Raw genomic sequence first — 15,323 nt, forward strand, 5'->3', positions numbered from 1 at the left:
CATGCTGGTTAATGGGATTTACTCAAACTTGTTAAAGCTTTGCATTCACTGAAACAAATTTACGTTTTACTAGCAGAAAGTCTCTATTGGGTCAGCTGTAGTACACGCATGTGCTAATGAACATAATGTTGATTTTAGTTAATGAAAATGAGATGATTTGCACTTGATTCAAAGTGATTTTGTTAAAGCTGTGTAATGGAATGTTTTTACAGCACCATATTATTCATCGGTCATACTGTCACCTGAGGTTTGCTCGCAAAAATCTATTCATAGCACCTCTATGTACTTTCCACTTTCCTCAACCATATCTTTCCATTTGCTTGACTCTCTCTCTCTTTTTCTCTGCTTCTCTCCATCTTTCCCACCTGCGTCCCTCATCCCCCGCACAGGAGATGCCAATGCATACTCTATCTCGCACACCCTCACACACACACGCACACACACACACAAAGACATATATAAAGAGTGAAAGAGCAAGTGAGAGTTTTAAATGGGAAAGACAAACAGATACATGCAGACTGCAAATAGTTAATTCCTTGTGACTGTGTTGCTAAGAGCTTTGCCGTGATTGGTCGGAATGGGTCTGCATTGGAACCCCACTTCAAAGATACAGGAGGAGGAGGAAATACTGGGGGTGGAGGTTGGCATGACAACAGTTACCAAGACCACTGCTGTTTAAACAAACACATGAGGCCACAGAATGAGAGAAAAAGCATGCCCTTTATAATTATTGCATAAACAGAGACAGATGGATAAATAGTAGAAATTAACTGGCTACTGTCACAGTGCAGGCAAAAAAATTAAAGTTCTGTCATCATTTACTCACACTGATATTGTTCCTAGCCTGTATGACTTTCTTTTTTTTTCGTTGAACACAAAGGATATGTTTGGCAGAATTGACAGCATCAGTCACTATTCATGTTGTGGCTTATATAACATTTTTAGCCACTGTCTTGACGATGTGAAGCACACATGGCGTGTAAGCCATGGGCATCGTAGATTTTATTTTAAATCCTTTTTATAACACACAATGTGGAGAAAATGGAAAACAAAAGGTTAAACCGTTCATATCCACCTGCGTTGGTAACAGCCTGATCTCACATAAAATTCGACTAGTGTGCGCTGATTTTTCTTTAGCCAAAATTGATACAATACATTGATCGAATTTGAAAACACTGCCTCCAGAGGCTAAAGCGTTTAATGTTTCAGAGCATATAAACAAGTGTGGCATTCATTTATATCCAGGAGAGTTCGCCAGAATCCAGTTGTAAAATAATTGATTTCAGCTGAACATGGTGTAAAACAGTGAAGAGAAATGCTTATTTTATTTAATCTACCCCCAACCAAAACCCAAATCTAACCCTAACCATTAGTAGAGACAAAATGCAATGTTAGGGATAAAAATGCAACCTCCTTATAATGCTTGTTTATACAAACGTGATTACTTCCTCATTTGAATGGGGATTAAACTGTGGTCGCCCATGCAATTGACACAACACGCTAACAGTCGTGCCATGAGGGAAAGTAATTGTTATTGAGCCGTTCCAAATATGTCAGATGGGAGATTGGCATGTCAGAGAGTCAGCATACTGTTGCCGATCCTAAGGTACTGGAACTTTTGGAAACAGCATACCAACATACCAGTGTGATCATGTTGTCGGTAACCAAACATAGTCTAAAAATAGTTTCTGATTCCCATGGTTATAACTCCATGCCTATACTCTACCTGTCCAAACTAATTAAGGTACAAAATAGAACAAGTCAAATAACTGACATCTCAGTATATCCAAACAATGAAAACTTATGCATTCAATCAATGAATCAATAAATCATATTGCAGTAATCATCATAATATCAAAACATACATTTTAGTTCATAGTTTAGTGCACAGTTCATTCTTATTTAATTTTGAAGCCAAAGTAAACATTGAAATAGCTCCAATAATACACTTTAATGGCATGGGGAAGAAATGCATTTAAAGTAATGGTGACTGAGACTGCCATCTCCTTTTGTGTTCCATGGACGAAAGTACGTCAAATGGGTTTTTGAAAACATGAGGGTGAGTAAATGATGACAGAATTTCAGTTTTTTGGCTGCACTGTTCTGTCAACCTAATCTAATGTTGTGTTTCCATGTTTTATGGGGACTTCCACAGACATAATGGCTTTTATACTGTACAAACTTTATATTCTATCCCCTAACCCTAACCCTAACGGTACCCCTAAACCTAACCCTCACAGAAAACATTCTGCATTTTTACATTTTCAAAAAACATCATTTAGTATGATTTATAAGCTGTTTTCCTCATGGGGACAGACAAAATGTCCCCACAAGGTCAAACATTTCAGGTTTTACTATCCTTATGGGGACATTTGGTCCCCACAAAGTGATAAACCAAAAAAAAGTCCTCGTAAACCACTTAAATCTGCCCACACACACACATACACACTCATAGAGCAGCCACTGATTACAATTCAGCACCACGGACAGCTACATTTAAAGAGTGCAGAAGCGCTGTGTCATCAGTAGGTAAAGCAAGCAGGAAAACTTAATCTAAGCTGGGATTTAGGTATTCAGACCAAAATCTTCACTCCTGAGCCTCAGACAGAGCAGCCTCATTAAGCCTGTGCCCAGCGTGATTCTGGACCCGTTTTGATTTGAGTGGAGAGCAGTACGCTCTGCAGGGCGACAGGGCTTTGGATGGTATGAGGGGGCCAGGCTTAATAACATGAACTGGCACCTGATTTCTCCAGAGCCCTGGTGTGAGATCACTCGGCCTTAACACGTATGCCGTGGTCATTAATGGTTTTTGGGGGTTTGTTGATGCACATAATTGAATGAGGTAGGAGAGATGAGGCACAGAAATCTCTTGCTCGAGGTGTCCTCAATGTTTAGAGTATGTATTTAAAAACAACTGCTATGAAAACTTGGGTACAAAAAAAGCTCTTTAGCCACAGTTTCTAAAGGGCATACTAGTTTCGAGCCGTGTTCTTGGCTGGGACCCGTGAACACACGTTCTATATAAATGTCTTTTGCTGTGTTGCTCGTCAATCATAATTAGACTACAGTAAGCCTAATTAACTAATTTATGTGGTAGAAGTATTGTTTATTCCAATTATTGGTGATGTTTTATAGGGGGCCAAAGAACATCCCTTATCCATGGAAAAATCACTGTAACATCAACCTCTCATGGGTTGATGCTTTCATATCTTACGATTATCAAATAATATTTTAATTCACAAATAAATAACTCAAATAACCCAGACCTTTTTCTGCTAAATGTTGTGCTATGTGACAAAAAGTGACTGGTATTGGCTGGTAAGTTTACAGATCTCAATCTCAAGTGATTGACTAGTATAGTGGAAAGAAAGTGTAGCACAGAGATAATGTCACTTCGGTCTGGTTTGATTTGTTCCATGTAATAGTGTGTCCAAAGTCAAGAGGCATACAATCCATTTGTCATTCTGTTGTAGCCCTTTTAAAACAGTTTTTGTTCTAAAAAAAAAACTAAAAACATTTAATTATAATCGCACATAGCACAGATGTAGTAAAAAAGCCATTTGACTCCTCTTTGTTAATGTGCGCTCAACTAAAACACTTCAGTGGCGCTCACTGAACTGATGCTATCCTTAAAGTGACCGTACTGTCTAGCCATGTACACACTACAGTTAAATTCAGTATTTTCGGAATGTAGTTAGAGGGTTCCCTGTATAATTATCAGCATTATCTGAGAGTAAATTTCTTTCATATGTAAGCAAATTGACATTATAACTGAAATATACCAACATGAATCATAATCAAATTTAATCAAGAGCTTATGAATCAGAATCGAATCCAGAAATCCAGATTAATACCCAGCCCTATATAAAAACAGAATTACAGTATGTTGGAAATACTGTTTTATATACGGTGTATTGATAAAAACAAGATGATGAATTCACATTAAACTATAACCTTTTACATTTACATAAACATAATGATACAATTTTTATAATGATGATCTATCAAACAAAATCATAATCAATAATTATCATAAATCATTATAAATTCCTGTTTTACATTCGGAACAAGATTATCTAAGATAATCTATTTTTGAGAAATCTGTAATTTCTTTACAGTTGACAAATATTTTTTATTAGCAGTTGTTTTTGTTGATTTGATTTGTTGGGACCCAGGTGCACTGAAAGACTGAGGCGTATGCATGGTTTCCCACAGGGTTGGAAAACCAGGGCAGAGAAGGGTATTTAAGCCCAAACAGGGTATCCATCATGGGGATATAATTTTGCTGATGACCCCCAGGGAGTCTGGAGAGAGCCTACAGTAGCATTCTCTTATCACAGACACTGGAGGACAGACAAACACACACACACACACACACACACACACACACACACACACACACACACACACACACACACACACACACACACGAGAGAGAGAGAGGAGAAAGAGAGGAATGTCTAAAAACATTATGTAAAATCAAGCTAATTTTCCTATCATTTAATTTTTTTATTTAGCAGAATGTGTGTGCATATAACTATATCAGCCATAGAGGCAGCTGACGTGCCCATCTTCCTTAATTGAGTGGAATGTTACATTCGTTTTTTGCCTTTCACATGGAATCATTGTAACTCTGAAAACAACAACAGTTCCTCTTTTGTTGTTGTTGAAATGATTGGAATAACTTAGCTACGTGTTTACAAGAAATTAAAAGTGGGAGAGATAGAAAGAGAAATGTGTTGGAATAAGCAAGCCAGATCAGATGGCTTTAAATAAAGAGCTGTCAGACATCCCAGGGTTCTGCAGATTGAATTGTGTGATTGTACTAATCAAAGACTGACTCAGGTTCAAACCTCATTCATTTTATTTTCATGTTTGTTTTTATTCCTTTTGGGTTTTTCACATTTTTAGCTTTCCTTTGTCTCCAAAACAGCAGAAGGAAAACAAAAGTGCAGCATGGCTTAGAAATTTTGGCTGTGCTCAAGGCCACTGGCTGTTTGCTCTCAAAAGATGAACAATGGTGGCCTTAACCTACTAATATCATTTAAATGAACTATTGATTTTTCATTGACAGTCATTTTTAGACGAATGAGAAGAACTTGCCGATTGTCAGCATTGGGTTAAAGATTGATAAGTACATGTCCCGTAAACAAATGTTGTTTTTTGTTAAATTTGTTGACAAATGTATACGTCCTTGGTAGACTGGTTCACTACTGTTATGCAGTATTTTCTGGTATTGTAATTTAATGAAGTATTATTATAACAGACTTTCAGAAGGTCTAGCTCAGGCACTTTTTTGATTTAGGGCTTGAATATTTCAGGCTGATCACACTGTAAATTTGTCAACAGGAGGTCAAAAGTTCTGCTGTTGAAATCAGTCTGTGCTTCCAAATTTCAAACCAATGCCTCCAGTAACCGAAGCTGGAAGTATTTTTGAGATTAAATGTCCACATGGTGGCGCCAGAAGCGAGTTCTACTTTTAGTTTTTCATAGCCTAATACAGGAAGCATGAGTGCATATTTTATTAACCCTACCCCCTAACACATACCCTAACCCTAAACCTAACCATGAGTGGAGTAAAGTCTTATTTTAGAGCAAAAATGCAACCTCCGAATCACACTCACCATAGTTTATGTGAACACAATTACCTCCTAATTACCATGGGTACAGAATCTGTGTCTCAGAGGATGCTGAGATCAGTAGCGCCACAGGAAAAGGTGAACATATTTGAACTGATGCAAAAATGTCTGATGGGGGATAGTGCATGTCAGTAATTTGGCAGAATGGGGTTGATTTCAGAGTACATGAACGTTCGGAAGCAGCATGTCGATATCCTGTTTGATCATGTTGCATATTTACACAAAGGAAATTAACTGGCTGCATTACCGGATGAAAATAAAGAGCTACATTTAGCCATTACTTAGGGAGGAATTGATACTTTTAAATTTATATGAAAAACATTTAACCAGCTTTAGAAATATTCATATTAGCATTCCAATTTCTGTAATTTTATCTAACAGGATGGAATGTTTTAGAGTAAAACCAACCAACTAAATACCATAAAATCACAGAATGAAAAAAAAAACATTTCATTATAAAAAAGTCACATAATTCATGAAATCCATTACTTATAATTTCTGATGCCTGTGCTGTTGTTTTCCCACCTAAAATGAATTCATTCCCTAAGGAAGATGTCATTAAAAAAACTGCAGCAGTGAAAGAGTTTTCTGTAGTGAAAAACCCATTAAGTTATGAAAACTCCACACTTACAATTATGACCAAGGGTTTTTTTTACTTAAAGGTCTTCTTGCAACTGGGCCCTGGCTTTTTCAGAAGGGATATAACAAAAGACTAACAGGATGGAATATGAAGACATACAAATGTATTAATTTCCAATTAAAATTACATTTACATAGAAAATGTTCCTCTTGTGTTTTTAATAAACTCCTGGAATATTTCTGTATACATTTCTGCTCCACTTTATGTTTAATAGTTTATACAATATATAAAAAAATTATTAATGATTTATATGATGATATGATGGGGACATGAAAATATACTGCATAGACCTAGCTGCCCTCTGCAATGTGTCTCTGCTTCTGTCTTTTCTGTTTTCCCATGCATATTTATCTCTTCTTGTTTTCTTGAGATGTGTAGTTTTGTGCACGATCTGACTGAATACCTCATGAAAAGTGACCTGAATATAGATCATACAGTATATGAATATATATTATTTTCATTTACTTTCAGTGTGATCCAGGAGAGGCCACTAAACTGCTGTACGATCTGCTGTATACAGAGCCAATAAAGATCGTCCTGATGCCGGGCTGCAGTTCTGTGTCCACACTGGTGGCTGAAGCTGCCCGCATGTGGAACCTAATAGTGGTGGGTTTCTCTCTTCATCTGAGCACATTAACTTTATAGATGAATATATAGACAAAATGGGGTGATTCATCTCTGTGGTTAAAGATTGGGGCTGGTAAACACAAGGTTATAGGTTTGAACTCCATAAGGTGATCCATGAAATTCCATCATTGTGTCCTTGAGCAATACCTCTAATAAGTGTAACATAAATTGCTTAACTAAATTGCAAATGAGTATTTAGTAAATGCACACTATTCATTTATTATCCTCAAAGGGTGTAAATGGATTCTGAATTCACTCCTTAAGGTATATAAATCCTGGTCTGTTGTGATTGTCTGGGTAGTGATCTCATTGTGCTGAATGACTCTGTGCATCAAAAATGAAACTCTCAGACAGGTTTCACCAGTGGAAGCATAATACCACAGTGAAGATGAGCTGTCTCAATAGATTCCCATCTCGGAACATGCAGGATTTCACTGAAATACCCAAAACTCCATGAAATGGCTTGCAGGCATTTCAGATCAGATATTTATGTCATTTTATTTCGCATTTGGATCGTCTTAGAAGTGCACTTCCACTGGCGTTTCTTTCCTTTTTTGGGTTGAAAATCAGTCTCTTTATTTTTCATGCTCTGCTTTATTTTTGTATCTGCAGAAAGCTTTTTCTCCTCACATATGAGTTTTGTCCTATTTATCCCCCTGTTGTCCCTGAAACCCTTCCTATTTACACCCCCTCAGCTGAACTGTCACTCAGCATCATCTCTCTGCATCAGGGAATGATGTTGAGTTATCAGAAAAATAACCAAATCCCCTCTGCTGTCGTCTGATTTGACGTACTGATGTCAGGGAGGCACCTGAAACAGAAACATTTTGAAATGTACTCCTCTATTCCCTTACACTTCTGTGTAACATTTTTTTCCATCACAGCTTTGCACGGGTTTCACACACTGAAATCCCCTGAGTAACATGTAGCCTTTTCGAGTAAACTGTAACTGTGAGAAACCGTACAACAGCTGATTTAGCTCTTTGGGGATTGGTTTTCCTGTGGGTGATTATATTGCACATTTTTCTTAACTCAGGATTGTTTCTTATTTCTGGAAAGTGTGAATGCCTCAGTGTTGTCTATTCCTCTGACCTTTGTATCTCAGTTGTCGTATGGCTCCAGTTCTCCAGCCCTCTCGAACCGCCAGCGCTTCCCCACCTTCTTCCGCACGCACCCCTCTGCCACCCTGCACAACCCCACCCGCGTGCAGCTCTTCCAGAAGTGGAAGTGGACCAAGATCGCCACCATACAGCAGACCACCGAAGTTTTTACCTCTGTGAGTGAGATACCCATTTGATAATTCTTATGTTATATGTCTGATAACCGATCCGCAGAATACATTTTTAAAGGTGCACTCAATGATATTATTTTATTTATGTTTTTACTAATTGCTAAACCTTTAAACAGAAAGAAATAGTAATAGTAGAAGAGTAACTTGATTCAAGAAATGGTGCTGGTCATACATTCATGAGCGCCAATGACCAGTGAAATATTACTTGCTTTATCTCAAATATCCCCTGGAATATTGAAGCTTTCACGTGTGGAATAAATTATTCATGCTCTCTGCAAATAGCGCAGTTTTACAATGATAATTTATTTAGTAATAAAAAGTAATATGCATAATGAATAGATTGATAATATTAGTAATTATTCTTAAATAAATACTTATAATAATAGCATTTATGCCATTATATTTATTGTAATTTGTTTTGTGACCTAAATGGTCAAATATTTTGAAATCTTTGTGTTATGTGTAACTATTGAGCTTAAATGCTATGTGTTTGAGAATGATACATTTGAAGTAATTTAGTTCTTCAGAGACTCACTAAATGCTATGGCTTCATTTTATTTTTGTTCATGTTTTTTGAAGGTGTTCTAACCATTAGGCAATAATAAAAAAATCCCTTCCATGTTAATCTGTTTTTGTCTAACCAGCCACAACTGTGACTAGGCACTGGGAATATATTTCTGCCAAGTTGCGTACGCTTGGTAGCTAATTGCAATTGTTTGTGGTACTTTATTTAGGAGTGAAACAGGAAATAGATGTTGTTTGCTGTCAGTTGTGTAGGATTACTCCCCTCCTGAAATACCACTCACCTGTTGGTGGAAACTAAATGAAAACGGGTTAATTCAGAGGCGGAGCAATTTATTACCTTTTGATAAAAGATGACAAAGATGATGAATCATGAGCAATATGATCAGGAACCTGTATTAATAAAGTAAAAAGAGTCAATTTTGATATCATGTAGACTTTAGAAATCAACTATGTTCTGATTGGCTTTTGCACTTTCTGTTTAGACTGTTATCGTGTCACGCCTGCACCGAACACAGTAGTGTTAGACAACACAAAGTGAATGCCTGATCTTTGATGTTGCTGAGATCGGTTTGAACAACTCCAGCAGAATTGGTTTATGTGACTGAGGCTTTCAAAAGAACATTGTTTACTTAAGGTTGTGGCAGATTTGAATTTGTTATTGCTGTTATTTTTTATGCTATTCATAGCTATGCTGTTTTAAAGTTATTTAGAGTGCTGTAAAAAACAACATATGAATCGTAACTAATGTTGGCTTGGCTCCGTTCTTTTGTTTCCCTTGTACTCCTCAGCCTGGGGTGATACAGCGTGTATTAAAATTTGCACGCTTGTTTTATTGGTAGACGCAGGACTGTAAACAATAAACAAGTCCCAACAAATGAAATGAAATGTGCCAGTCTCTTTGTAATTTTCACTTCCGTCTCATTTTCTATCTCTGACTTTAATCTTATTTTCCCTCCCTCTCTCAGACGCTGGATGATCTAGAGCAGAGGGTGAAGGAGGCAGGTATTGAGATCAGCGTGAGACAGAGTTTTCTCACGGATCCTGCTGTCGCCGTCAAGAATCTCAAGGTGCTTTCATTTTCACTTGTCTCATGGACGGCCTCACTGCCATGTGATGCCGTCAGTGCCACATTACAGGAATAACATCAGCACATCCTAAGAAAACATCCCACAACCCTGAAAAAATGCAAAACATACACAGATTCAAAGTCCTGTATCATCTTAGAAGAGCACTTCCACTGCCGTTTCTTTCCTTTTTCCTAGACATGCAAACATGTCTAGGCCACATTGCACCCCAAAATCTAAACAGTAATAAATTGCAGTATATTTTGCAAGAATAAATGTAGGCATATTTTAGAACTATTCTGATCATTTGCATTGTTTTTTTATTTTTGTATTAATTCCCATTATTGCCAAAGGTTATTCTTATTAGCATCTCAGTACAAAGTCAAAGTCAGGTTTACTGTTATGTTCATTTGAAAGTTCAATGGACATAACTAAAGGATATTCCTTCAGGAAATTACAGTGCAACATTTAACATAGATCCATACAGACATTCAGTGAGCTATATCAGCATGGCTGTAAACAACTGCAGCAGTTACAAACAAAACATAGGACTCAATAAGACAGTATTTTCACAACAGTGGTATATGATATATTAAGGGTGTAACAATTCACTTCGGTTCTGGTTCAGTTGACGATTCTTTCAACAAAGCCTGAATCAAGAACAATTGAAAAGTTATTTATATAAAGACATATGCAAAACTGTTCATTTCCTTTAAAGTTGTAGCAAAAAGTACTGTTCTTGAAAGTGCTAAATGATCCATCAGAAATGTTGGTCCTGGGACTTAAATGTGCAATGGTGACACCAAATGGAAATATGCTGACTGAAAATACAGAATTATGTCATTAAATTTAAATTATTTTTAATAAAAATTGCATTTATCTCAAATAATATTGTTTTTTTTTTACATCTAAATATTATTTTTTTTGAATACACATTTAATGGCTGTGCATGCTTATCCAGTTAATTAAGAATAATTTACTGATGTAATCAAATCATAAATTACATTTGACATTAGAATTATATTTCCAAATAACATTCAGCATTATATACTTGCTTCTTGTCCAGAGTGCGAGTGAATGGAGCCAATTTTTGGAGGGTTTAAAGAAAGAAGTGTAAAACCTATAATTGTATAAATTGTGTGTTAATTGAGCTGTAAAGTCATTCAATTAAATTGTAATTTTTATTTTAGTTTTAGGGTTCACAGCATTACTTCTCTTTAAAGTTTGAGTTAAGTTAACTTTACATTGGTCAGATGATCTGTTACTCCCTCACCAGCCCTATCAACTTCCTATCCTGCTCTCTGTAGTGACGGCTGGGCCACCAGCTGTCTCTTTTGCATAGCCCTGCCATGTGTGCTGCCCTAGTTTTGGCATACAAGATTAATGGGGTACCACCAGAGGTACCATGGTAACCTGGAATATAGCACACTGCTAAAAGAGAGGGAAAGGGGCATGCATTGGACTCCTCATTTAAACCAAAATTACTGCATGGGTTTGCATATTTAGCACAACAAAATACTAATGGGAGTCCCTCAACAGTGTTAATTTATTTAAAAAAAACATTGTTAATCATAGTGTTTGTCTTTTTGCAAAAATACAACAATTGACTTAAAGGGATAGTTCACCCAAAACTGAAAATTATATCATCATTTACTCACCCTCATGCCATCCCAGATGTGTATTAATTTTTTTTATCTGCTGAACTCAAACAAAGATTTTTAGAAGAATATTTCAGCTATGTAGGTCCATACAATGCAAGTGAATAGATGCCAACATTTTTAAGCTCCAAAAGCCACATAAGGGCAACATAAAGATACTCTAGACGACTTCAGTTGTTTAATCAATGCCTTCTGAAGAGATGTGATAGGTGTGGATGAGAATTATTATTTTTTTTTACTATAAAATCTCAATCTCCAGTTCAGTTTCACTTTCCCATTCTTCCTCTTCTGTTTTTGGTGATTCACAGACACCTGCTTAAAATGACTTATTTATATTACATTGATCTGTTTCTCACCCACACCTATCATATCATGTCTGAACACATGGATTTAACCACTGTCTTATGGATTACTTTTATGCTACCTTTATGTGGATTTTGGAGCTTCAAATTTGGCACCCATTCACTTGCATTGTATGGACCTACAGAGATGAAATATTCTTCTAAAAATCTTTATTTTTGTTCAGCAGAATAAAGAAAGTCATACACATCTGGGATACAAGGAGGGTGTATAAATGATGAGAGAATTTTAATTTTTGGGTGAACAATCCCTTTAATATATTGACTAAATTAAGTCTATATTTTGTCATGTCCAATTTACACTCACTAAAATTGCATTTTAATTTAGTCAGCGAAAATGTCAGATTTTAGTTGACGATAATGTGGTAAAATGCCGAAAGTATGTGACAAATTTTTCAAATATTTAACAAATTTTTCAAACATTGTATTAAAATGTATAAACATGCTAATCCATTTTCTTTTGAAAAGTTTTCAAAACGCACTGTTTTTTGTGGAGAAAACTATAATTCTAGTGTAGATGATGGGTGTAAACATAGTGAAATTACATTTTCAAATGAAAACGTATTAGTGTGGATGTGGCCTAAAACATATTAAACCTGAAAACCTGAGCTCCTCAAATAATAACATTTAATTATACAGTATGTAACTAATAATTATAAGTATTAGTTACTTAGCTACTTTTTGGCCATAACTGTGTTGTGAATTTTTCTTGTTTAGGATATTTCATTACTTGTTGTTAGGATAACGGCGTTCTCACAACATTAAACATTTTGACTATCGTGAAGCTTCATTCAAGTTCATCTGTGCATTAGCTTCATTGTTTGTGTCTAAGTTCATATTACATTTATTTTTGTACCTTTCACCATTGAACATTTTCATCTGTAATTTAGTTGATGAGATAAACACTGCCCCTGCATAATTCACTTATTTCTGCAAATTGTTGCACAAATTTCTTGTTGTAATCATGAGTTCTCCTACTGCCTCCACAGCGCCAAGATGCACGCATCATTGTGGGTCTGTTTTACGAAACGGAAGCCAGGAAAGTGTTTTGTGAGGTCAGTGATTCGCCTTCCAGCTGAGTATAATTAATATTTATCCATGTCAATGGGGAAACAGTGTGCCCCCTTTCATTTTTCATTCTTGGCTCTAGTGTCTACTAACCTGACCTGTTTCACAAAACCCAACTCCAGGTCTACAAGGAGAAGCTGTATGGGAAAAAGTATGTGTGGTTCCTGATTGGCTGGTACGCCGACAACTGGTTCAAGATCAAGGATCCATCAATCAACTGCACCATGGAGCAAATGACAGAAGCTGTGGAGGGACATGTCACCACAGAGATTGTAATGCTCAATCCCGAGACAGTTCGAGGGGCCTCTAACTTGGTGAGTTTGCCGGAATTATCTTCATATTATTTTAGCCTTTCAAGAAACAGTGTGAGAGAAAGGAGACTGGTCACTCATCCAAAAACTAATGGGAAAAACTACAGTGCACTTAAAGTTGTGGCTAAATAAAAGTCCAGCCTTTCATTTTAAAAGAGACAATAACCTTTTTGATTAGAGACATTGCTATGATTTGAGTTCAAGGTGCAAATTTTATGATGCCATTGTTGTCAGATTTGATTGCTGATTTGAAATAGGTGTTAATGAATCATCCATCCATCCATCCATCGTCAACCGCTTATCCTGTGTACAGGGTCACGGGGGGCTGGAGCCTATCCCAGCTAACATTGGGCGAAAGGCGGGGGTTAATGAATCATAATTTGGTCAAATATTTTTTGGAGGCTTTGGTCTTAATATGCCTTGTAAGCCAATTGCCTACATAAACAATAGCTGCATAGGGGTGTTACAGGCTGCCTAGTATTTGTACCTCAAATCATGCAACATATTGAGGAAAGGTGTGCTGTTACTTTTCTTTGAGATCTGACTTTGAATTTTCACTTAGGGAAGGGGGCAAAAATCCCTGAGACTTACATTGTATCATATCATAGTAACTTTGGGCTGGGCTCTTTGATCCTGGGCCAGTAAGCAGCTACCCAGGATACCGTAGCAACACTCTAACAACCACTCAGTACACCTGAGCAACTGCAAAGCAATGCACTGGCAACCATACCTAGCACTGTTGTGGCAGGTTTTATGAACTCAATTCACAATTTCTTTAGAAAATGTAAACATTTATAGTAAATATTAATTACATTTTAAGTGCAGATTTAATTTCAATCATTTTTTGTATATTTCTGATTTGCCATTGTTGTCAGATTGTATTACTGATTTGAAATAGGTGTTAACGAATCATAATTTAGAAAAATATTTTGATTATGTATGATGAATATATATGCAATATATTGCTCAATGGCCACCAGTGTTGTAGTACTCGAGATCGGTCTTGGTCTCGAGACCACATTTTGAAGGTCTCGTTCTCGTCTCGGAATCGACCTCTTCCTACAGGGAAAAGAGCAATGTAACGCCATTTGAAGTCGTAATTAAAATTTGCTGAGATGCAGGTGCATGATGTCACATACTCTTGTTGACACCCAAGAAGATACACAAAATAACTTTTATTAAATAATATTTATAAATTAGTCAAAGTTCTTGCATTACATGATATTAAATTATGTGTTCAACAAACGTTAGCAGAGTAGCAGGTGTTCAAAACATGGTAAATTATACTCTCTTTTGATAATTGTACACCTGTAGCACAAATGCTAGCGTTGCAGATTGTTTATGAACTGGGTTGTTAGGATATGTCTCTGGTGACATTAAAACACCTGCTAAGCTAACGGGAGCATTGCAGTTTTGTTTCCTTAAACATCATCTTCTGAGCATCTGGCATTGGAATACCTTTATTAGGAGATCGGAGATATCAAGTGGAACATCCCACAACTGATTTGAATCGAGCACAGCACCGGTACCTAAACTCATCTTCATCTCTCACCTAAATAGATTTAGTGAGGTACAATTTAGCACCCTATGAATTTACAGTTTTTTAGGGCGATAGTTTCAGTTGCTTGCCAGCTATTTGCCACCTAGCTAGGTGCATAAGCTACCTAATTTAGTTAACATATATTGAAGCTAATGCAGTGTTAACTTTGTGAGAGATTGAGTGGAAAGGGTATGTAGTGGCAAATTGTTGTTCCCAAGATACGTTTTGGCTATGTGATGTGATAATATGTGATAAACAATGATGAGACAAGCCACATAAAGCTATGCAGCTAATGTATATAATGTTACATTACATCAGCGTTAGCTAATTTCAGCTCCAACATAAATGCTACATGCCACGGTAATGCTCTCTCACTTGGGTGTGTGTGAGCTAGTGATGTGACAGTAGAGAATGGAGACAGAGTAATGCACCTCCACTTATAAGAAAACTTTACATTTTAAATAGGCTGCTTATGTTTGGAATTCTTTGTTCTATTTTCTAGATTTATCTATGTGGTAAGCAAATTGCATGCAAGGCTTGTTGTTGCTTCAAAAAAAAAAAAACTTACTATATTGTTTAAGAAAAGACAGAGAAAAGTGAA

The 15,323-nt window shown here is 36.5% G+C and overlaps 1 protein-coding gene across 3 annotated transcripts in view; it reads left to right on the plus strand.

Moving 5' to 3' along the window:
- The window catches only part of LOC127650784 (gamma-aminobutyric acid type B receptor subunit 1-like), a 200,860-nt gene that overhangs the window by 120,342 nt on the left and 65,195 nt on the right, over positions 1-15,323 (plus strand). For all 3 annotated transcript variants that reach the window (XM_052136422.1, XM_052136421.1, XM_052136420.1), the window contains 5 exons: positions 6,751-6,885; positions 8,012-8,182; positions 9,688-9,789; positions 12,793-12,858; positions 12,994-13,185. In XM_052136422.1, coding sequence (XP_051992382.1) covers positions 6,751-6,885; positions 8,012-8,182; positions 9,688-9,789; positions 12,793-12,858; positions 12,994-13,185 — 666 coding nt within the window. The remainder of the gene's footprint in view (positions 1-6,750; positions 6,886-8,011; positions 8,183-9,687; positions 9,790-12,792; positions 12,859-12,993; positions 13,186-15,323) is intronic.

The sequence above is a fragment of the Xyrauchen texanus genome, chromosome 10 (assembly GCF_025860055.1).
Source record: "Xyrauchen texanus isolate HMW12.3.18 chromosome 10, RBS_HiC_50CHRs, whole genome shotgun sequence".
Taxonomy (NCBI): Eukaryota; Metazoa; Chordata; class Actinopteri; order Cypriniformes; family Catostomidae; genus Xyrauchen; species Xyrauchen texanus.